Source organism: Taudactylus pleione, unplaced genomic scaffold (genome assembly GCF_031769625.1).
Source record: "Taudactylus pleione unplaced genomic scaffold, aTauple2 ptg000574l, whole genome shotgun sequence".
NCBI lineage: Eukaryota > Metazoa > Chordata > Amphibia > Anura > Myobatrachidae > Taudactylus > Taudactylus pleione.
Genome location: NW_028284976.1, coordinates 1,598,807 through 1,623,821, shown reverse-complemented (window position 1 = coordinate 1,623,821; position 25,015 = coordinate 1,598,807). Strand labels below are relative to the sequence as shown.

General features: G+C 46.7%; 1 protein-coding gene across 1 annotated transcript in view; it reads left to right on the top strand.

Moving 5' to 3' along the window:
- Positions 1 to 25,015, top strand: part of LOC148481549 (complement C3-like) — a 318,755-nt gene that overhangs the window by 126,288 nt on the left and 167,452 nt on the right. The window contains exons 17-18 of the mRNA XM_088453278.1: positions 3,801 to 3,992; positions 8,813 to 8,921. Of these exons, the coding sequence (XP_088309404.1) occupies positions 3,801 to 3,992; positions 8,813 to 8,921 (301 nt within the window). The remainder of the gene's footprint in view (positions 1 to 3,800; positions 3,993 to 8,812; positions 8,922 to 25,015) is intronic.

Here is a 25,015-nt window from a genome sequence, read left to right as displayed (position 1 = left end):
AGCCAGCCGGCCCTTTACTTATGACACAGGCGCACGCTTGGCACTACTTTGTTGATGGACGTGCGGCTACTGCGCACACAATTCACAAACACAGAAAATATTTTTTTTTTGGTTTGGACTGGAGTGTACTTTCGGGGGTTACAGCACCCTTTAACGGTCAAGCCAGCCGGCCCTTTACTTATGACACAGGCGCACGCTTGACACTACTTTGTTGATGCACGTGCGGCTACTGCGCACACAATTCACAAACACAGAAAATAATTTTTTTTTGGTTTGGACTGGAGTGTACTTTCGGGGGTTACAGCACCCTTTAACGGTCAAGCCAGCCGGCCCTTTACTTATGACACAGGCGCACGCTTGGCACTACTTTGTTGATGCACGTGCGGCTACTGCGCACACAATTCACAAACACAGAAAATAATTTTTTTTTGGTTTGGACTGGAGTGTACTTTCGGGGGTTACAGCACCCTTTAACGGTCAAGCCAGCCGGCCCTTTACTTATGACACAGGCGCACGCTTGGCACTACTTTGTTGATGCACGTGCGGCTACTGCGCACACAATTCACAAACACAGAAAATAATTTTTTTTTTGGTTTGGACTGGAGTGTACTTTCGGGGGTTACAGCACCCTTAACGGTCAAGCCAGCCGGCCCTTTACTTATGACACAGGCGCACGCTTGGCACTACTTTGTTGATGCACGTGCGGCTACTGCGCACACAATTCACAAACACAGAAAATAATTTTTTTTTGGTTTGGACTGGAGTGTACTTTCGGGGGTTACAGCACCCTTTAACGGTCAAGCCAGCCGGCCCTTTACTTATGACACAGGCGCACGCTTGGCACTACTTTGTTGATGCACGTGCGGCTACTGCGCACACAATTCACAAACACAGAAAATAATTTTTTTTTTGGTTTGGACTGGAGTGTACTTTGGGGGTTACAGCACCCTTTAACGGTCAAGCCAGCCGGCCCTTTACTTATGACACAGGCGCACGCTTGGCACTACTTTGTTGATGCACGTGCGGCTACTGCGCACACAATTCACAAACACAGAAAATAATTTTTTTTTTGGTTTGGACTGGAGTGTACTTTCGGGGGTTACAGCACCCTTAACGGTCAAGCCAGCCGGCCCTTTACTTATGACACAGGCGCACGCTTGGCACTACTTTGTTGATGCACGTGCGGCTACTGCGCACACAATTCACAAACACAGAAAATAATTTTTTTTTGGTTTGGACTGGAGTGTACTTTCGGGGGTTACAGCACCCTTTAACGGTCAAGCCAGCCGGCCCTTTACTTATGACACAGGCGCACGCTTGGCACTACTTTGTTGATGCACGTGCGGCTACTGCGCACACAATTCACAAACACAGAAAATAATTTTTTTTTTGGTTTGGACTGGAGTGTACTTTCGGGGGTTACAGCACCCTTAACGGTCAAGCCAGCCGGCCCTTTACTTATGACACAGGCGCACGCTTGGCACTACTTTGTTGATGCACGTGCGGCTACTGCGCACACAATTCACAAACACAGAAAATAATTTTTTTTTTGGTTTGGACTGGAGTGTACTTTGGGGGTTACAGCACCCTTTAACGGTCAAGCCAGCCGGCCCTTTACTTATGACACAGGCGCACGCTTGGCACTACTTTGTTGATGCACGTGCGGCTACTGCGCACACAATTCACAAACACAGAAAATATTTTTTTTTTTGGTTTGGACTGGAGTGTACTTTCGGGGGTTACAGCACCCTTAACGGTCAAGCCAGCCGGCCCTTTACTTATGACACAGGCGCACGCTTGGCACTACTTTGTTGATGCACGTGCGGCTACTGCGCACACAATTCACAAACACAGAAAATAATTTTTTTTTTGGTTTGGACTGGAGTGTACTTTCGGGGGTTACAGCACCCTTAACGGTCAAGCCAGCCGGCCCTTTACTTATGACACAGGCGCACGCTTGGCACTACTTTGTTGATGCACGTGCGGCTACTGCGCACACAATTCACAAACACAGAAAATATATTATTTTTTTAGCACTTGGGGGGAGCACCCCTGATGGACAGAGCACCCCCTGGACAACACTATAGCACTCCTTTAGGACTGGGACACTGCACAGGACTTTGGAGTGGACACAGCCCCTATGGAGAACTGACTGCACAACACAGTCCAGCCAGCCCCTATGGACTTTGAAGTAGTGGACACAGCCCCTATTAACAACAGCAGCACAGCACAACACAGCCAGCCCCTATGGACTTTGAAGTAGTGGACAACAGCAGCACTACACTACACTACACTACACTACACTACACTACACAGCCCTAACTCCCACCCTCCCTCTTCACTGTCCACAGCCGAGTGAGAAAATGGCGCCGACGCGGGTACCTTATATAGGATCCAAAACCCGCGAGACTCGGAAGGCGGGATGATGACGTTTTGCCTCGATTTCAGATCCGGGTCAGGCGGGAAAAGTCGAGCCTGACTCGGATCGGACTCGGATCGGGGGGGCTCGGGGGGGTTCGGATTTCAGAAATCCGAACCCGCTCACCCCTACTATATAGTAATTAGTAGGTTACCTTGTAAACTAAGTTCATACCATGAGGTTTACTTCAGAGAATTGTTGAGCTGAGTTTGTGTAGTTCTAGAGAGAATACCAATGTACTGTAGTTGTACTTACTTTAATAATGGCCCAGTCTTGTTCCTGATGAAATAGAATGCCCATTCAATCCTTATGGAAGAGGTGGAATATCTGCTATATGTCAAAAGATAGACAGTAACCCTGTTGACATTTATAATGTCGGCACCACAATGTTGACATTAGAATGTTTGCATGGTTCAAACTGGCAACATGCAACATGTTGACATCCTCAGAATGTGCGCATGTTCACAATGTCGACAGCGGAACTGTTGCCATGTGACATGTTGTGGATGCAGACACTTAGGGTTAGGAACCACGAGGAGGGTTAAGCTGGGTGCACAATAGACGATATGTCATCCGTACCCGCAGATAAGAGCAACATATTGGGTACGTAGTCTAGAGTGTACTCATGATATGCGCTCTCCCGCGGGTTGCTAGTGACATAGCTCGTCGGCCCTACTGCAGGGCCGACAGGGGATGTCACTAACGATGCCATGCTGCATTCTGCAGTGCAGTGAATGTCGACAGTTAACATGTCAACTATGCAGATTTGTATTGGTGAGGTGAGTATCCTTAACCCTAATCACAGCCTAACCTTAACCCTAAACCTAACTTTAAAATTATCGACATTGTGACAATGTTAACGTTGTGTCAATGTCGATAATCTGGTGTACGAAAATTCTGAATTTCGATGATATTATGAACATACTGTATACCAATCCCTGCTTTATATATTATCTGTTAAATGCAGCAAATAAATAGTATTTGTGCATTAAAGTGTGGAGTAACTTCATGTTTAAGTTTTAATAACCATGCAGTAGTTATGTTAACTTCTTTTTACTTCAATTAAAAATTCAGTGCAAACTTTTATGTTCAGCTGTAGTATGTAAAAGTAACAGCATATGCAATTTTGTCATGGCACTCTAATAAGTGTAACTTATTTTATTACTTTCTGATGTGGTTTGCGTTATATATTCAATTACAGCCCAGATCCAGCATAATAAAATTGGTTTGTACTTTATACTGTTGCATATGTAGTAGTTACAGTATATGGCATGCCAGTCACCTGGTTGGACCAAACCTCTAGGACACTTTACACGGTCTTCATTTTGTGTTATTAGTCAATACTTGTGAGCTTGATTAAGTTTTCTTGTTTTGTTTTCAGCAAATGAGTCTCCTGCTCATCTGAGACCATGCTGCCTGGCTGGATTACATGAAAGCCCTATGGGGCTGACCTGTAGTAAGAGAAAACAACATGTTCACCAAGGGAAGGACTGTGCAGACTTGTTCTTTGAGTGCTGCACACATGCTGAAAAACTCAGGACTCAGTTTAGTACAGATCTGGAATGGAACAGATGTAAGTATTAGGTTTGATTAACTAATGTTATTCTATTCACCTTTCAGTTACATAGCACCCATCATAGGTCCAGTTGAAATGGTGGCATGCATATTAAAAGGGAACACAAATCGAATGTGAATGCAGTATGAGACATGAGTGTACACAGCCCATATTTATCAAGTAATACCCTTGTCTCTAATCTCATTCCATCCAATTTTTGGCCATTGCAACATACACCTTTATCTTGACATTTTCTTTTTGTGCACAGTACACTATTTCTATTCATTTCAGACAATTAAATGAGTAATAAATAAGAACAGCAGTATCAGACGACGAATATTTGTTCTATGTGAATCAAATCAATTCTGTCATTATGATCCTCTGTATAAGTAATAGCGATACCAATCAGCAATAACCTTTTTTCCCATTTTATCAAACTGTCAGATATTTACTTAGAAAATCTGAATGTATGAAGAATTGTTATTAGTCAGAGATTGTGAAAATGTAGCAATTTTTAGTGAACTTGGGATATACAGGAATTAGGCTGGAGAGGAAAAGTAGAATTGCACACAGGTTTCAGAGTCACAGGAGCTAGTGATTGCACACAAGTAGCTGAAAATAACAAATCAGAAATAAATATGTCCATGCTCTGTATTTTCCATATTGTACATAGTAGCAGCTGCGTGGCCATATTCATGCCACATGTATACAAAACAGAAAGGCTTTTGCTATCAGTGCTAACAATAACATACTGCAAATCTGTGTGTATCTACCAAAGTCAAGGGACCAAAATTCTCAGCTAGTCCTACACTAACATATCTACCCAACACCCCATTAAATTGTAGTTAAATGAACTTACCCCTCAGGTACAGATGGTAACATCTAGACAAGGCCTGGCTTGTGAGCTATGTTCAACTAGGCCTTTTATAGCCTTGTTGGAAACAGCCATGATAGCACTAGAGAAAATTTTGAAACAGAAAAGAAATATGCTTGTGGTCGATTTTACCCATATTGTACATGGTACCATCTGCGTGGCAGTATTAATGCCATATTTGTATACAAAACAGTAAGCGCCAAATGTAAATAGGTGAGAGTTTAGAAAATGTGAGAATTTATCAGTAATCTCTCACATTAGTCGAGCTTTATCTTCAAAATGGGATGAGAATTTAAATTCTGAGAGTTCTTTAATCTAAAAACATGTGAGTCTGCATGTTCTCGGACTCTATTGGCCGAGTTTAAAAAGTGTGAGCGTTTACTGCTTAACGTTCACAATTTCTAAACTATCACCCTATTACATTTGGCCCTATGACGTTTGCTATAGTGCTAACAATAATATACTGCAAATCTGTGTGTATTTAGCAAATAAAAGCATGGGGATTTTGGTCATTATTTTGATCAAAACATTTAAGCTTGCAGCCCGTTCTACACTAGCTTATATGCCCAACAAGCATATGTGCAGAGCATTGGCGTCCCATGACGATGGGCTGCAAACTTAAATGTTTTGAATAAAATAATAAACAAAATCCTCATGCTTGTATTTGCTAGATACACACAGATTTTCAGCTTAAAATTACACACTGGTAGCAAAGTGTTGGTAGCTGACAATAACATAACAGAGAAGGATTTACCGCTAGGCAATGCAGGCGTGCGCTTAGGGCCCGGCGTGTCCCAGGGGGCCCGGCCGCTGACGGGGATGTATAATAGAGCAGGGCAGAAGGCATTTTGCTTGCTGCCACTGCCGGGAGCCAGCCAGCACCAGCAGCACACCACTCTGCTAGTCAGCATCTCCTCCTCCCCTGCACTGTGATCACGTGACAACAGAGGAGGAAGACAGTGAGCCGAGGTGGTGCTCAGCTGCTGAATCAAAGGTGAGGTGTCTGTCAGTGCCTTTAGTTTAGGATCTGAAGCAAGAGAGCTCACCGCGGGGGGCGGGGGTGTAATTATTATTATTTATAGTACTGCAGTTTTAACAAATTCCTGTGGGGGGTGGGGAAGGAGGGAGAGAGCTGCCTTCATATCCAGTTAGAGCAGGGGGGCATGGCGTGCTCCCTATAGTACATTCATGAGCTCCCGCATGGTGGGAGCCAGACAGTGTCCTGGATACTCCCCTTTCTTTGCACAGCAAGCATGTCCCTCTCCTTCCTCCATGCTGCCTTACTTCACTGTGTGACTGAACTGCACAACTTGCCTTTTCCTGTGCTCACTGGGATTAGGGCTTTGCTGTGTAAATCTGAGTATGCTTGATGTACTTGATGTACTTCTGACTGTGCACTGTCATAGTAAAAGAGAGGAGGGTGGATTTATTGCTTTGCCGCCATGTACAAAAGGAGTACCATTAGCATATGACCTGCTTCCCCACACGTATATGTAGCTGTATAGGAGTGTGTAGCTAGCTATGTCGCTGCTCTGTTATATTTATAACTCTGCTGCAGGGAAAGCTACACAAAGGCATTTATCTCTGTGAAAGGTAGTGATAAGCTGCTGTCTGTGTATATATGAGGGTTACTGACCTAAGACCTGCCCTCTCACCTCCTTCATCACACCCCTTCTACTTTCCATCCTCTTCTCTTCCCCTGCATTTATTGATTGATGACTACCTCCATTATACTAACAAAAGGGATTTACCTTGTAGTGTGAAGCCAGGACATGTAATAAGGGCTCAATTTAGCAACAATCCATATTAAACCAGTGAGATATCTTGTTTAGTATCATAGTGATACTAGCGAATATGCCATTGGTATTTAATATTACTTAATACTTACCCCTATATCTTTACATTATCAGTAGAATTTGTAAATTGTCTATGTCTCTGCTGTGCCTTTTATGAATATACAGTAGTTCTATTCAGGCAGCAATATAGTGTCACATCGGGGCCCAATTATCATTGTATATTTGTGGCTTAACCCCCGAAAACACCAGTTTTCGGGTGTTAACCACAAATATTAAGTTTCCCCCAGATGTATCACAGAGGGGCCGAGGCAGATATCTCCGATACCTGCTGCAATCCCTCCATTCCCTCTGGCAGCCGCATCCCCCATAGGTTTCTATGGGAGGATGTTTAATGCTCATCTCCAATTGTTAAAGGACTGCACATGCGCAGTCCTCCATTTGTGAGTCCAATGATTGTGATGGTGGCGCCAGTTTGTGACCTTGGTCGCAGAGCTGGGATCACAGATGCAGCAGGAGTTGCCTGTTTCCTACAGACGCCTCCTGCTGTATTTGCATCTGAGATGGACGGAATTGCACAGCTGCTTGTGTGCGGCTCTGCCATTCTGTCCATCTATGAATCAGGCCCTCTGTCCCTTCAGCCAGCATTCAGATTGTAACTATCGGGCAGTGCCCATATTTTTTTTTTGAATCACGGCACCCTAGAATATCAGCATTTTTTTATGGCACCCCTAAGGATGCCCACACACATACAGATGTGCACACGATCAGCCGATGTGTACGATTTATGTACGATTTCCCTTGAAACTCTCCCTGCCAGCTCTGCACACGATCTGCACATGATATGCACACAACTTGGTGTCCAATCTTCAAACGATCTCTCCTGCTTGCAGGCTTTTCACTGTGTATTGTATCCTAGATTGTCAGATCTGATGATGCGATGTGCGACCTGCGGGGACGCGCATCGCATCGTGATCGTGAGTGGGGAACTCACGATTTCGTCATGATTTTGGTATATTTTACACGATCTGTCGTTCCAATGCCTCGGAATCTGCCAGATCGGGTCAAATATCGCTTTGTTTGTGGGCACCTTAATGTTTAATGTTTTAAAAAGTTGAATATAAGAAGGAAAAATTACAAATAATGTTAGGGGAATAAATAGGGAATGTAAATATGGTGTTCAGGATTGTTTAAGGAAGGGGGGCCCCAAATCGATGTCTTGCTTAGGGCCCCGTGAGGTCTAAGTCCGCCTCTGCTGCTAACTCAAAGGGATTTATAATGAAAATCAGCCTTATAACTAATTACTGCTTTAAATTGGATAAAGACAGAGGCCCTGATTCAGAGCCGGACGCTCTGACAGAGCGCTCGCTCTGAATCAGGGCTGTCCTTCTCTTTTTTTAGAGCGGCCTCCTGGCCGCTCGCATAGCTGTCGGTGACCACCCACAGCTATAGCGAGCGGCCAAAAAGATGGTCGCGATGGTCAAGACCATCGCGACCATCGGGCTTGCGATGAGACCCTTGTGGCAGGGTCTCATTGCCGCAAGCCCTGGAGTGCTTTCGGCTCTATCAGAGCCGAGAGCAATCCCACTGACATCACTTGTGATGTCAGTGGGGCCGGCCCCAGACGGTAGGCGTTCCCATGGGAACGCCTCCATATGGGCAGCCACGCCCCCAGCACGCCCACCAAAGGGGGTGTGCTGTCACTCACCATCGACAGCACGCTCCCTTTGTAGTGACACCCGGAGCGACGGCTTGCCCGTCGCTATCCGGGTCTAGCGCATGCGCACGACGGAGCCACCTCCGTCGTGCGCATACGCACTGGGCCAACATCAACCCGCTTGCGAGCGCTCAGCGCTCGCGAGCGGGTCTGAATCGGGCCAAGAAAGCATACCGGTTCCTTAATCTCGGAAACTATTCCATAACCCCCTAAGATGTATTAGAAGAAAATTAGTGTATATGTTGGATAACAGAACCTTTATTTGTGTACCAGTGTCCTAAATTTCCCCTATTCAGGTAAATGTAGGAAAATATTTCTGGTATTTTAAGATATACAAAGTTCAACATTTTACATTTTAATTTTTCAAAATATCTGACTGAATTCAAGAGCAACCTTGAATTTTGTTAAAAGGAAAGTACAAGTTCAACACATATTTATCTTTTGCTATCTGCAGCTGATGACTCTGATGAAGATTTGGAAGAGGAAAGTGGAGTCCGTAGTTACTTCCCAGAGAGCTGGCTCTTTAACATTATTGTACTAGATGGCAGCAAAACAAAATCAAAGTAAGTGGGAGTGATAATTAATAAAAAAGATCTAAATACTGCCCAAATTCAGTGTAACAAAAAATAATATCCAATCAAAAAGAGTTGTATGTAGTAATTTATTGATTGTTGCCATTTTAATATTTTAGCTCATGGAAAGATCATATGCAGTGTGTCCCTATGGTCTGGAGATGAAAATTGTACCGTGTATTCTTTCACAATAATCACACAAGTGTAAGAGGTGGGAGGGGGGGTCCCCCTGAACTGGCGGCGTGGAGTCTCGGCTGCGGTGCCGGTGGACTCGGGCACTTACCTCCTGACTCCCAGACTCTCACCTTCAGGCTGCTCCCGTCGACGGTCCTGGAGCACAGGTCAGACGCGGACAGTCGCGAACTGGGTTTCCACTCCTGGCCCTGGAAAAGAACAAGGTGCTGAGGCGGGGTGACCTCCACTGGGATCAGTGGATGGTCATCATTGGCACTTGTGGCCTCAGACTGGCTACACCTACGTGCCAAGCACAAGGGTGTACCCCGAATGAAAACGCCCGACAGGGAAAAGGGAAGTTGGGTGACACACAACACAAACAGCAAACAAAACAATTACGCTCACCAACAATAATCTTGTCCCTTTGCTGGACGAGTCCTGATCTCAGCACCTGTAGATGAACACAACAGCAAGAGCCCCGCACAGGACCCGATACAATAACAGATACCTTACCACTGCCTACCTTTAATGGGGGCCTGACTGTGGGAGATACAGCGACTTACCAACAGCCTACCTTTAATGGGGGCCTGACTGAGGGGGGGTGCAGCGACTTACCAACAGCCTACCTTTAATGGGGGCCTGACTGAGGGGGAGAACGTCCTGGTCCCAGCCCGGTCTACCTTTGATGGGGGCCTGACCGCCTGACCAATTTTCACGATGCTTCTAGGGCCTTCTGCCCTTGCGTACCTGTGGCCTAGCCTGACTGTCCCTTGTCCAAGGCCTAGCGCCGAACTACAAAGATCACGGCCTAACGCCGACAGCAACAACTCCTATGGCCTAACACAGACTCACAGTGACCACGGCCTGGTGCCGAATTAACATACCCCACGGCCTAGCGCCGACTTACCAAGAGACACGGCCTAGCACCGAATTACCATGCGACACGGCCTAGCGCCGAACTACCACGCGACACGGCCTAGCGCCGAATTACCATGAGACACGGCCTACCGCCGAATTACAATGACCCACAGCCTAGCGCCGAATTACAATGACCCACGGCCTAGCGCCGAATTACAATGACCCACGGCCTAGCGCCGAATTACAATGACCCACGGCCTAGCGCCGAGTTACAATGACCCACGGCCTAGCGCCGAACTACAATGGGGCACGGCCTAGCGCCGAACCCTGGTGGTCTAGGGAGGTGTGAGGGACTTACCAGTCCCGGGGCCTCCGGCGGAACCGAGCCTGACCCAGCCTCCGCGTGGTCTTCACCGGAGGTGGAACAACGTCCGCCACCTCCGGGCTTCCTGCAGTCTTCACCTGGGCAGCAGTGGCCGGAGCTAGCTCTTTTGCGTCGCACACTGCTACCCCAGGGCCTCCGGTGCCTTCTCCGTCTTCACTCCTGGTGGGCGCCGGTCTGCAGCTCTTCACCCGGCGGGCGGCAGCCTGGGTGAGCTCTTTTTCGATGGCCGCCGCCCGGCGGGACTTCCGTCGTCTTCCTTCTAGTATCTTCGGGAGCTCTTCACCGCTCCGTCCCGGCCGTCGCACTTCCCGTCCTCTCCTCGCACCAGCTAATTCAAGCCGACGCCAGGGGGCGGGGTGATGACGCGGCGAGCTATGATTGGCTCGCCGTGGCCTTCCCCTGCTGGCTGCCGATCTGTGAGCCCTGATTGGTTCACAGTCGGCGCCACATTCAAAGGGGCACGTGCTGATTGGCTGAGTCTGAATCCACTAGGATTCAGACTTGCCATCACGCCCGTGGAGTAGCGGCGGCAATCCGCCGCTACCTCCACGCCCGCTGCGCCGGATGGGGGGTGGGATCACGACCGATCCTGACCCGCCGGCCAGCTTGCGGATGGGCCCCGCCACACGCTCGAACGGGGCTGGGATCTCTCCGGATCCCACCCCACTCTGATGCCCGGGGCTCCCGCTGCCCCAAGGCACCCCCACCATCCAGGCGTGGAGGGTGAGGATGCCTAGTAGCAGGGTGAGTGACCGCACTGGTACACTCAGCCCTGCTACACTAGCAAAGGCTAACATTCGCACATTTGTCTATTTCCAATCTGTGAACTTGGTCAAGGGCAAGTACAGTACTTTCACAGGGACAATACTAGCCAAATGTACTTGTTTTATGTGCATAGCATAACCACTTAGGGGTAAATTTACTAACTGTCGGTTTTGAGACTATTTCAAAACCACGGTCAATGATGAGTATCGACATCGGATTGCTGTAAAAAAAAAACTAGCATTTACAATGCAAAATTTTTGACTACCAATTGAAATCTGACGTTGTTACCCATTTGATCACAAACCCCTATATTGTAGCAGATCTGACAGCAAACCTACCGTGAATTTGCTTTGAAGGTGATGCACTGCACAGATCATTATGATCTGTGCAGGCTCTGTTAGCTTTAAATGTAAGAAAGGATTAAGAAAAAAAATAATGTTGCCCCCTCCAATTCAGTAACCATCCCCAGACCTTTGAGCCTGGGCTGGAATTGAAAAATACGGGGAAAAAATGGTGTGGGGTTCCCCCTATTCAATAACCAGCACTGGGCTGAACCAGCCAGAGAACTGACGCTAAAGCACGGTGAAACACAACGTGGTTTCCCCCAGCCATAATGTCAACCAACCCAAAACTGGTTGGCCCTCAGGAAGTCGAGATCCGAAATGTAAAGCATGTGAATGGTTGTTACGGCAGTGTACGCTCTCAGCCAATCAACACTTCCCTATTCATTTCTATGGCAGTGTCCTCAAATGATCTGTCTTTTTACATTGGCTGTGCCAGCAGCCTGTCCATTGGATTCTGTTCGGTTTGTGAATTTGTCAAGACCTAATTGGAAATAAGAGGAGCCATGGCTATTTGGAAATCCAAGGATTTGGTAAATACTAGTTTGGGAAAAGAGGGATGTGGGGGGGGGGGGGGAGGTTATTCTGTGATAAAGTGTTACAGCATTTGCTGTCAGTGTCCTGTGCTTCCTTTAATATATTCTTTACAGATGGACTAGAAGTGCCAGCGAGTCCTTAATGTCTGGGCACACTGGCACAAGTTGTTCCACTTGTGTCATGATGCCAGGGCAGAGAACTTGTAGACCGCCTGTCCGGAACAATATTATAAACTCTTAACTACCCATTAACCCTGCATCCACAAATACCATGAATGCAGAGGAGGATGGTTGTCCCTTGGGAGAGGTGACCCCATTTTATTTTTGTGGTCCTGATTTTCTCAGCAGTTCAAACCCTGGGTTAACCAGATTGGAGCTGATTGCCACTATGGCATGGGGAACCCAAGCTGTGTGTCCTCCTGCTATATTGTCAGCCCCCTGGCTGGTTTAGACCGGTGCCAGTCCAGGCCCAGAGGTCTGTGGCTGGTTACAGACCCCATTCGTTTATTTTTAAATTTTAAGCCCTTTTTTATATTCCAAGCTAACAAAGCCGGCCCAGATCTGTGCAATGCTTCACGCAAACTTGCCTGCCACAGGCAGTTCTATTGTTTGGGTGTGTTTGCCATCAATTTCGGTTGGTTATAAAACTGACCAAAATTAAATCTATGAATCTTATACCTGTCTATTTACAAAAACAATCATTTGTTGCTCTGATGATCTAAACTGTTCTAAAGTCATTTTTTTTTTGTTTTACCATTGGATTTGCAAAATCTATGACAAAATAACCAAAAAGCCAAAATCACCCTTAAACGTGTGCAAGGTGTTCATCTGTTTTGTGATATCAATCAATATCAGAAACTTGCACCAACAGTCTCCCTCTTGAATTGCACGGTGACTGTTACATGTGTAATGAGTTTCTCAATTCTTGAAATATAGAGCCTGATTCAGTAAGGATCGCTATAGTGATCGCAACAGCGATTACGCACGCAGTCTCACTGCGAAGATTTTTAATGATTGCAATGCTGTCGCAGCCAAACATTAAGGATGCCTACTTTACCTTACACCATACTTGCCAACTCTCCCTGATTGCCAAGGAGTCTCCCTGAAATAGCATCAATCTCCTTGAATCCCTGAAGTCTAGCAATCTCGCTGATTGCACCAAACCCCCATTATGTAGCTGTTATGTAAAAAAAAAACAGAGATATATACATTCAAATGGGATCATTAGTGTAATTTCCCTGCATTGGTTATAGGGCACAAAGATCCATATGGCTACATGCATTTTATGAAAAGTATCAGTATGTTTTCATCAACAAATAGATCTTACTAACTGCTTTGGGGCTCGTTTCCTATTTGGATGTAAGTCAGTTTTATGGCACACCTCTCAGATGTAGCAATACAGTCAGGCCCGGCGACAGGGGGGGAATAAGAGGACACCCGCACTGGGCCCCTAGGACCGGATGGGCACAAAACAGGGCCGTGGATGCTGTTCCAGCCGGCAGGCCCCATAGCGTCTGCGGAAGGGGAAGATGTTGGGAGTGTGACCTGGACACGGAAGAAAGTGAAGAGGGCATAGAAAGCTGATAGGGGCTGGGGGCAGAAGACGGTGAAGGGGGCTAGGGGCAAAAGGTGACATGGCCTGGGGCAGAGGAAGGTGATGGGGGCTGGGGGCAAAAGGTGACATGGTCTGGGGGCAGAGAATGGTGATGAGAGGCTGAATTTGAGGAAGGTGTTGAGGGACTGAAAATGGCTGGCTGCAGACACCATCCCTCCTACCCCTGAGGTATCCACAGCACTGTCAACAAGAAGACCTCGCAAGAGACAGTAAACAAGAACTACAGCCTGCATCAAAAAATGACAGAGACACAGGGTCTGATTCAAACCCACTCACAAGCGCTATGCACTCGCAAGTGGGTCGATTGTTAGGAAGTGCGCACGTGCGAGCCCCGGAGCGAGCGCAACCAAAAAGCACTCGCTCTGGCGCTCGCATCCGAAAGGGGCGGCTGTCGATGTTGATCGACAGCTCACCCCCTTTGGAAGGCGGGACGGGGGGGTGGCTGGGCAAACAGAGTAGTTCCTGCAGGAACGCCTGCCGTTTGTGGGCTGCCCTACTGACATCATTCGTGATGTCAGTAGGTGGACTTCCTGCTCTATTAGAGCAGGAAGTCCACTGGGACTTGCGGAAACGAGACCCTACTGCAAGGGTCTCGTTGCCGCAAGCCTGATGGTCACGATGGTCTTGACCATCGCGACCATCATCATGGACGCTCGCATAAGCTGTGGGTGGTAACCCACAGCTATGCGAGCGTCCAAGAGGCTGCTCCAATTTTAGGCTGCAACTAAAAAAACAAGCGCCCGCCCTGATTCCCCTGAATCAGGCCCACAGTGTGGTAAGTCATAGTGTATTTTTACTTTTATTTAAAGGCTGGCATATCTTTCAGTTAACATATCACACATGCAGGGGAGGGATGTGCGGGACCGGGTGTGGTGTGAGAAGGTAGGGCCCCAAGAGACATCAGTGAACCGAGCCCCGAGATTTCTGTTGCCGGCCCTGAGTACAGTCCACTTTACCACTGCGCTCATACTGTAAGTGGTGCTTTTACAATCTCCCTGAAAAGCTTTTTCAAAAGTAGGCAAGTATGCCTTACCCACATCCGTAATACTTTGTAGGCCATAAATAATGATTAAAACAGCAGTATTAGACAAATATTTGTTTCTTCTTCAGAGTCCATAGGGCTCCCCAGGTAGATAATGGGGTGTAGGTGGGACCTGGAGGACCGGACACCAACAACAAAGCTTTTCAAACACAGAATGTTCCGGTCCTTCCCCCTATACCCCGCCCACAGCATGAGGGCACTTCAGTTTCGTTAGTGTCCGGCAAGAGCTGCACCAACATTATAACAGTTGGCTGCATTAAGCAGCCCAAGCTTTACTTTTATGATTTAATTTACTTTTTATTTTTTTTACCAAACGGGCGAGCACCACCAGTCTGTTCCCCGGACATCTGTGCTGCCACTCCAACACTCCTCTGCGGCACTGTGACACCAAGCCTGTGCTAGGTACTCCTGGTGGAGCTCCGAGGGGCTCCCCAGACCCCAGACTGCAGCCCGGAATCCAGGGCAAAGGTAAGGCGGCACCCTGTTTGCGGGGACCCGCGTCTTGGTGCAGTCTTACCTCCGGTCTCAGAAGAGGCACTGATGTGGACACTGACTCGCCCACTCCTCTACTAGACCACCGGGGCATAACGATACTGGCGCAGAGGCATATTATAAAGGCTGGGGACCCGGTGGTTAACGTAAGCCAGGGGATAAGGCACTCTCCCTGCACCCCCTCCTCCAGTTCAGGGCGCATTTCCACTGCGGTCTTGGTGTTCCCTGATCTGTTCCTCAGAGATTTGCAGCAGCCACTTCAGGTAAGCAGGTCTCCTGGAAAAGTTGGATCCAGTCTCCCTGTATACCTCTCCCATGGCCCAGTTATACAGCGCTATATCCTACCAGCCACTTTGGTCTTTGTAGTTGATTTTAGTGCCCATTGCAGACACGTAATGTTTTTTTCTGTGTTTGTATGTGACTTGTGCTAGCGCTAATCTCTATTTTCTATACTGTCAGTTTATACCTGGCCCTTTTTTCTACTATTCCCTGACATACTAAGGTATTGGGGGGTTCATTGTACCTCACATCTGTTATTAAGTATGAAGACTATCACATACTATATAGTGTGGTTGCACACTACACTGTGCCATATTACACATACTGCAAGGTGTTCATTTCACTGTATCATACTGTGTATTCTATTATTCTTGTGATTATGTCTTGCAGAGGAAAAAATAACAAGCAGCCTGATGCTGCTCCTCCTATTCTGATATCTTGTAAGTTCTGCTCTGCGGGCTTAGCCACAGAGGACCCCATTCAGGATGGTCTCTGTATTAATTGTTACACAGCACCAGGTCCATCAGCCCTGGTGTCTCTTCCTCAGGACCAGTGGCAGCTCCAGAGACGGGGCTGCAGCATGGTCCAAAATTCAAATAAGCGAGTCACACCAACTGTCACCCCCAACTGCTGCCAAACATCACTGCTGCCAAATGTGGCTTCCCTATTTGAATTTTGGACTGTGCTGCAGCCCCCCCTCTGGAGCCTCCACTGCTCACCCTGGGTTTCCTTTTCACAAATGCTGGTAAAACTTAGCAAGTACACTCCCTGTGGTAGCTCCCCCTATGGGATGGGATGGCCACAGCAGGTACCCTCTGCAAATCCTTTGCCTCCCCCATGGATAGACGTACTGTCTACCTAAGTACAGAGTTTGGATAATACCTCTATGCTTTTTCAGCAAATGCTGCAAAAAGATAAACCTTTACCTACTTAGCCTAGTATACTTATTATGATATCTTCCCAATCCACAAAGTTATCTGATTCTGAGATATCATCTGGGGAGGCAGAAGGTGCAGATCTGTCTCACTCTGACTCCGTCTCAGGAGAAGAGGAGCCACCCTCTAAACTAAGTATACCTGCTCTTGTGAGAGCTGTTAAAACTATTCTACAAATAGAAGAGGATGAACCCGCTCCTAAGAAAAAAACTACACTTTTTAAGTGACAAAAGGTTGTTTTACCAGAGTTTTCTCACTCTGACCAGCTATCTGATCACATTAGTGAAACTTGGAATATGCCCGGTAAAAAGCTTCAAATTCCCAAATGGTCCAGTTCCTTTTACCTGCTTCCAACTACTGATTGTACTAAATGGGAAGTTCCCCCAATGGTGGATTCTCATGTAACACGTCTGGTTAAAAATGCCACCTTGCCCATTCATACTGCAACCCCCTTGAAGGAGACCACAGATGGATGTAAATCATCAACTTGTCAAAAATCTATATACTCTTACAGGAGCTATTACTCATCCTGCTAGGGCTATGGACTGAGTGGCAAAAGCCATTGAGAGTTGGACAGAGGCCCTAGAAGAAACTTTTCCCCCTGATGCTTCAAGGGAACAGCCGTTCTACATATCTTACATTAGAGATGCAGCCTCCTACTGAGGTGAAGCAGCTATGGATACGACTCTCCTGATCTCCAGGATATCTGCCACTAGTGGTCCGCCGTAATCTCTGGCTACGCTCCTGAAAAGCAGATCCAGAATCAAAACTAGCTCTAGAGTCACTGCCTTATACAGGAGACATCCTATTTGGTCCAGAATTGGATAAAATTGAGACCACTTTGGCGACTAACAAGACAACTTTCCTTGCCGCGGATGTCTTCCTTTTGGTCCTTTTGTCCTCAAGGCAAAGCCAAGGGTCAGTCCTTTCCATGATAACAGACATTAGTCAAGGTCTCCAAATCTAGCGCCAAACAATCCTGGGCTACTAGACATCCACCTGCCGTCTGAGGACAAGCCGACAGCCTGATGGGGTGGGAGGCCAACTTCTTCAATTCGCCAAAGTTTAACATCAAACCACGTCCGATGCTTGGGTAAGAGAAGTGGTCTCCCATGGATACACCCTCTCCTTCCTGAGGCGACCCCTCAACAGTTCTTTTGCATAGGACCTCCATCGGATTCAACCAAGGCCTTGCTGCTCCAAAAGCCATTCAGTCCTTACTGAATTCAGGAGTAATAATTTAGGTCCCCTCCTCACAATGGGGCAAGGGCTATTATTCTACCCTTTTCTTAGTTCAGAATCCCAATGGGTCTCATTGGCCTAACCTTAACCTCAAGTCTATGAATAAGTTTATTAGGGTGGCCAGGTTTCGTATGGAAACCCTCCATTCTATTATCCTAGCTATGGAGCCTGGAGATTTTATGGTATCCCTAGACATTCAGGATGCTTACTTACATGTACCTATAGCACCTTGTCATCAACAATATCTCTGGTTTTCTACACTGCAGCAACATTACCAATTCAAGGCTCTGTCATTTGGCCTCTCAATGGCCCCTCGGGTCTTTACCAACATCATGGCAGTTATGGTGGCCTCTCTTCATCGTCAAGGGATCAGACTGCTCCCATTCTTAGATGATCTCTTGCTGTTGGCAAGCTCCCCAGAGACTCTTCACAGCCATCTGCAGGTAACCATTGCCTTTCTAGAAATGCACAATTGGCTGATCAAATGGAAAAAGTCTTCCCTGACACCCTCTCAAAGAATGGTACATTTGGGACCCCTCCTGGACTCTTGAATTCAGAGAATCTTCCTAATGGTGGACAATATTCCAGAACTACAGCACAAACTATACAGACTGCTTCACAATCGCAGAGTGTCGATTCACTCCGAAATGCAAGCCTTGGGATCAATGGTGTCCACTTTTGACATGGTGGAGTTCACCCAGTTTCACTCCAGGTCCCTCCAACACCTGATCCTCTCCAGGTGGAAAGGGCTACCGCATCTGATCAAATCCCAGATGATAAGCCTCCCCCCAAAGGTTCGCCTGTCCCTAGCCTGGTGACTACAGACTTCCCATTTGAACCAGGTTCGTCCCTTTTGCATCTCGGACTGGGCTCTCCACACCATGGACGTAAGCCTCTGAGGGTGGGGTGCAGTAACTGGCCAGCACTCCTTCCAGGGCCAATGGTCCCCAGTTGAGACAGTGTTGCCAATCAACATTCTGGAACTTCGAGCCATCTACAGAGCTCTCACATTGGCTCAGAATATTCTGAAAAACAGGCCAGTACAAGTACAGTCCAACAATGCCACTGCTGCGGCCTACCTCAATCACCAAGGGGCCACTCAAAGGCAGTCAACAATGACAGAAGTGTCCCGCATTCTCACCTGGGCTGAACACAATCTCCCAGTCATCTCCGCAGTGTTCATCCAGTGGATTCTCAATTAGGAGGCAGATTTCCTCAGCCATCACGACGTGCCTGCAGGAGAATGGTCTCTACATCCAGAAGTCTTTCAGCTTCTAGTTGACAAATGGAGTCTTCCGGAGGTGGATCTCATGGCCTCCAGGCACAACAACAAACTTCCAACTTATGGAGCCAGAACAGAAGACCATGACGCGGTCTTCATAGATGCATTGTCAGTGAAATTGAACTTCCATTTAGTATATCTCTTCCCTCCAATATCCATGCTTCCTCGAGTGCTTCGAAAGTGCAGATAGGAGGGAGGCAGCCTCATGTTAATAGCTCCTGCCTGGCCCAGAAATCACTGGTAGTCCGATCTTCAATGGCTCTCCATAGATGTTCCTCTTCAGCCTCCTCTTTGAGTAAACCTGTCCATAGGGTCCACAGGGCACCCGCCCTGACGCTCCTAGCTTCTATGGGTTTTCTTCTCCTGGTCACTTTTTTCCTTCTCTGTGTGAGAGTGTGATCAGAGGAGTAGCGTGGAACCATGGCACCTGGAGAAAGTGCATGTCATAGCGCCCCCCTTCCCTGTACTGAACTGTGCCAGTGAGGTGTGGCCAGTCTGTGGGGGAATACTGAAGTGAAGAGAAAAACAAAACAGCAAACAGTGGCAGTATCACCCTCATTACTTTAAATAGCAAAGCAGTGACTTTTTTTAAACTCATACCTTAATATTGAAGTTTATGATTGTACCTCAGATGTGTCACTTTTAAGTCCATTGAAGCACAATGAATGAATGAGGAGAGAAGGAGAGAGGGGATCAGAGAGGAAAGTGCTGATCAGAGAGAGAGGGAAGGTGACAGAAGCCAATAAGAAAGGAGAGGGGAAGGGCAAAGAGCTGATCAGAGAGGGGAGGTGACAGAAGCCAATAAGAAAAGGAGCAGAGAGGGGTGGTCACAGAAGCCAATAAGAAAGGAGAGAGGAGGGGCAAACAGTCGATCAGAGAGGGGTAGATAGAAGCCAATAGGAAAAGGATGGGAGAGAGGTGGTGACAGAAGCCAATAAGAAAGGAGAGGGAAGGGGCAAAGAGCCGATCACAGGGTAGAGAGGGGAGGGAATTAAAGAGGGGAGAAGTGAATGTAATCAATCTGAAAGAAAAGGGGAGGTGACAGAAGATAACAGAGGAGGGAGGGCTGGAGGGGAGCAATCTGGGCAGCTTGAGGGATCATGAAATGTAGAAACGGATCTCAGATCCATAAATTATTTAGGATGTAGAGCAAACAAACACGAGATAAAACAAACAAGTGGCCACCATACTGTGCAGCACCCCATGAATTGTGGAACCCTGGATGGTGCCCTCTGTCTATTTTGGTGCCTGGAGCTCATGCTCCACTGTAACCACCCTCGCTACTCCCCTGAGTGTGATTCCTCAGTGTACCAATCTTCCTTCACTCCTATCCTGCTCCTGCCTTGGGCTTGTTAACAAATCTGAAGTGCCCTCAGCCTGTGGGCGGGGTATAGGGGGAAGGACCGGAGCATCCTGGGATTGAAAAGTTTTGCTGTTGGTGTCCGGTCCTACACCCCAATGTCTCCCTGTGGACCCTATAGACTTCGAAGAAAGAGAGTTAACTAAGGTAAGGTTTACTATAACTCTAATAATACTTCATTATTATCCTCTCTGTAGGAAGTAGTGATACCAATCAGCAATAGCCCTTTTTTTAGTTTTTACAAACTGTAAGGTCAGATATTTTCTTTAAAAAACTGATGTATGAAGAATTGTTACTAGTCAGAGATTGTGAAAATGTAGCAATCTCTACTGAACTTGTAGGAATAGACAACAGTTGGTATTCCATTAGGCTGGATGAGAAAATTAGGAGTGCACTAAGGGCATGATTCAGAGATGGATGGTATTGCACAGCCGCACAGAAGCGGCTGTGCAATACCGTCCAACAAAATGCAATTTCAGCAGGAGGTATCTATAGGAAAAAGACACCTCCTACATTGTATTTGCAATCCAAGGGCAGTGTCTGCGGATGCTGCCTCAGATCACCATAACAACCATCACGACCGCTCCACCTTCTAAACGAAGAAGTCACGCTGGGAAGACTGTGAGCGAGATCCTGTGCCTGCACAGACCCCTAAGCATCTCTGAATCAGGTCCAAAGGTACCAGAGTCACAACGGCTGATGGCTGCACACACGTTGCTGAAAGTTACTCACCGGTGACAAATTTGTGGTAGCTGATGATAACACAGAGGTGGCAAAGTCACAGTAGCGAAAGATTCTGAAAATGGTTATAAATAACGTGAAATTATTAGGGCTGAAATAGCTGGATATATTGTATATAACTCAAAATAAGCTGTGCAAGTAACAAGACTGAAGTAGCTGGATATTCTGTCCATGTTTGTCAATAAGCTGTGCTGGTGACACTGAATCGCTGGGTCAGAAAGAAGGTTTGCAGATATGTCCTCTAGGATTGCCAGGTCAGGAACAAAGTTTGCAGATACACAAGATTTCCAAGGTCACATTCTGCTAAATGTATACTTTCTGTATATACGATAGGTGGGGATGGACTGTAAAGGTTTGATTCCTGGTCCTGTAGACTTAGCCTGATGGCCACTATGGCACGGTTTATATCAGTCCTCATTCCAGACAATGTATACACTTTTTTGGTATGGAGTGAGAGATCCATGCTAGAATCCTCAGTGGCCAGTCACCAGGCCAGAGCTCTTTATGTGTATCAGAATCCTTGTGCTGAGCGCTCAATGGACAGCTGGGAGAAATAACACGAGACTACCACCAGGTCTGTGTTCTGTATTCTCTGACTATGTTTTCTGAGGGACACAGTTTTATAACAATTTGCAAACATAGTGATTTCATAGTGTAACATACGGTATGTGATTATTCAAAGTATAAACACATTAATTGTAGACAGTACATTATTGAGAGCTTGTTAATCATACAATCATACCTCATTATTTCTTAATTAATGGTCTAAGGAGTAAAGGCACATTCTAAGGAGTATAGCATCCTTAATTGACAAAATAGTGTTATCTCTAGTACATTCCAATCTATTGAGTATTTGGAAACTACTGAAATCTGTCTCTGAAATCTGTCTCTAACTATTTCAAAGTATTTGATATAGTACTATTTGTATGCATCCCCACAAGCCTTTGTCTGGCGGCTTTGGGCTTAACAACATAAATCTGTTCATAATTTCAAATTACTCCAACTACCCTTGGGTGAAGATTTTGCAATGGGAGGCGTGTATCCAGGTGTCCTTTCCCTGAAGTTTCACCGAAGTAGTTGTAGTTAGCAGGATTTGGAATAGACCTTCAAATCTGGGCTCAAGGGCCTTCCTGATATGTTTCTGGACTACCACCAAGTCTCCTGGTTGTAAACGGTGGGTTGCTGTATCAAGATTAGGGTGTGGAATAGAAGAAAACACCTACGGTAACTATATATTTTAGTTGTTTCTGTAGGGTAGATACATAGTGTACCATATCTGCAGATGATCTCAATCATGATTTTCTTGGCAACTGTCTTTGCATCTGCCCTCCAACACACCCACCCTCCACGCCAGTGACTAAAGATGCCCGTACAAATGAGGACATCATATCCAAAGCATTTGGGCAGTTGTAGAAAATCAATTTGTGTCCTCTGAAAGGAATACTGAGTCTGGGGAGTACTTCTCAAAGGGGTTGGGACAGACTTACCCGGATTGTTCAATGCACATATTAGACACCCTGTTACAAAGGCCTGTGCTGTCTGTGCAAAATCCGGAGCTATCCAATTACGGTTGGTGATGGCCACCATTGTATCTTTCCCCAGGTGCACTTTACCATGTATTATCTGGGCCATAACTGGGTAAAATGCTTTTGGTAGACACAAACATTGACCTTCCCCCACTCACCATTTGTTTCTATAGCTCCTATTTTTAACCATGCTCTTTTTTCAGCCTCTGGAGCTTGGGCCTGGAGCTTTATGAGGGTACTTAAGTCAAGTTTGGGGGTGGGATCTACCACATAAGTGGGCTCACCCTGGGTGTAATAGCTTATGGCAGTACATGCAGCCTAGTCTACCAGTCTATTGCCTTCAGCTTCAGGTGTAGTCTCTCTCGTGTGTGCCTTTATCTTTATCACTGCAAGCCTTTGGGGCAACTGGAATGCAGTAAACAGTGCTCTGATGTGGCCAGCATATCTTGTGTGTGGAACAACATCTACATAGTATCTGGAACCATGTACAAACAGAGTAAGGTCTGCATCTACAAAATGAACATCCAAAATGTTAGATAAAGACAATGATTCCTGCTTCATAAGTAACACAATCATGGTCAGGAAGAAAAAAACTGTGTATATTTTCAGTGTCCTCCTTGACACTGTCACTATCACTGTTTTTTGTACATGTACAAAGGGAAATATAGGCCCTGATTCAGAGCCGTTCATTAACAGCAGTACGCTCGTTGCGTTCTGATGTTGAGTAACCGCGCATGCGTCGGTGTTACACTGCGCATGTGCATACGGCAGATTGCGAGTTTTTTTTGTCTCGTTCGTCAAATAGCGTACAGGAAGTGACATGTCAAATGTGATTGACAGAACAGGGCGTTTTGGGGTGTTGCCGGGGGAGGAGATTGAAAAACGCAGGCGTGGCGAGGCGTTTTTTGGGCATACATACATTACCAAATGCGAATGTCAAATGTGTTCGTACCAACTCATACGTCACTGGATGATCCTCTTTCCCTTTTAAATGCTCGCACAGCTTAGGGGCTGGATAACTCGACCACAGTGGCGATGGCCTTCTCCTCCGTCCCGGCACTCCACGATGTAGCATCGATTAATCACGGCTTGTCAGAAACTCAATTAGTGTTGGATTGAAAACCGGCTTGGTATGTGTTTGGAAAGCAGTTTTTTTGGATAGCACAAAACCGAACGCAGGTGGAAATCATAGCTGCTAATGTCTGGATTACACAATCAATTAGCGTACATTTGTGGGGGTGTATTTTGGCCACAATGTGTTCTTTTTGGACTATTGTAACAATAATGTCATCATGTTTAGGTTTGGTACCTCATTTTGTGTTTGCAAGGTGATTTTTCCTCCTTAGGTAATGTTTTAAACGTTCCTTAATGAGCCCTTTTTTTTTCAATGTGTAATTTTTTAGTTTGAACGTTGTTGGCTTGTGGGCCCGGATTAAATGTAACCCATTTTTACAATAATGTCAGAATACAAAGTCGTACATTTGTGGAAAATTTATTGGTATCCCACCAAAAATAAATACATATATTTATCTCAAACATTTTTGGCAGTGTTCATTCCACATTATTTATTAATTGTGCAAACAATAATTTTTGGGTAAACGAAAATGCAAAAATTAAAAACAATTCACAAGAAAGGAGAGGGAAGTTTTGGCCAGAAAGGAATATGAGGCAAACACAGAAGGAGTGTGGGATAAGTAGCCAATGGTGTCACCGTTTTTTCGGCCGTTTGGCTGGGGGAGGGAGGGCGCCAGACTGGGTCCGGGATATCATCGGGCTGGCCTGTCCAGAGGCAGATGTTGTGGCCTCTGGACTAGGCACAGGGCTAGGCACATTTGGCGGATTGGCTGATGTTGTGCCAGAGGTGGAGGATCCTGATGTTCCGGCAGGAAGAGAGGTCGGCTCCACCATGTGCTGGCGAACGAGCTGCTCCAGGGCAGTGGCGATGCGGATGTTGGCCCTGGTATTTTCCGCCAGGGCCTGACCAATGGTCACGTTGGCCGCAGCATTTTGCTCCAGGGCCTGAGCCACCCGTACCAGACTGGCGTCCATCCTCTGCAGAATCTCCGTATGGAAATCCGATTTAAAATTGAGTTCTGTGAGGAGGGACACTGCCTGCGAGGGGGATTGCCCTGGACTAGCTTCTGCAGGGTCCTCAGCTGGATGTACTGGTTCCTCCCCTGCAGAGCCAGCAGAAATTCTGCGGCCAAGGCTCCCCTCTGGAGCAGACTCATCCGCCTGTGTCTCTGTTGGAAAAATGAGAAAAGACTCACATTAGAATCTACATATTGGCACAATAACATTTCACAGTTGGTGACATCACAACATTTACCTGGGACAACATGAGGAGCCGCAAAGTCTGGCATGTCCGTATCCATGTTGGACACGCCAAACACCTCCACAGGCTGCACACACCCCTGTGCCAGCTCTTCTAAATCAGTCAACTCCAATGACACAGGGGTGGGACCCCCACCTGTCCCCCTTGCATGCCTAGCCCTGTCCGCGAGTTTTTGCT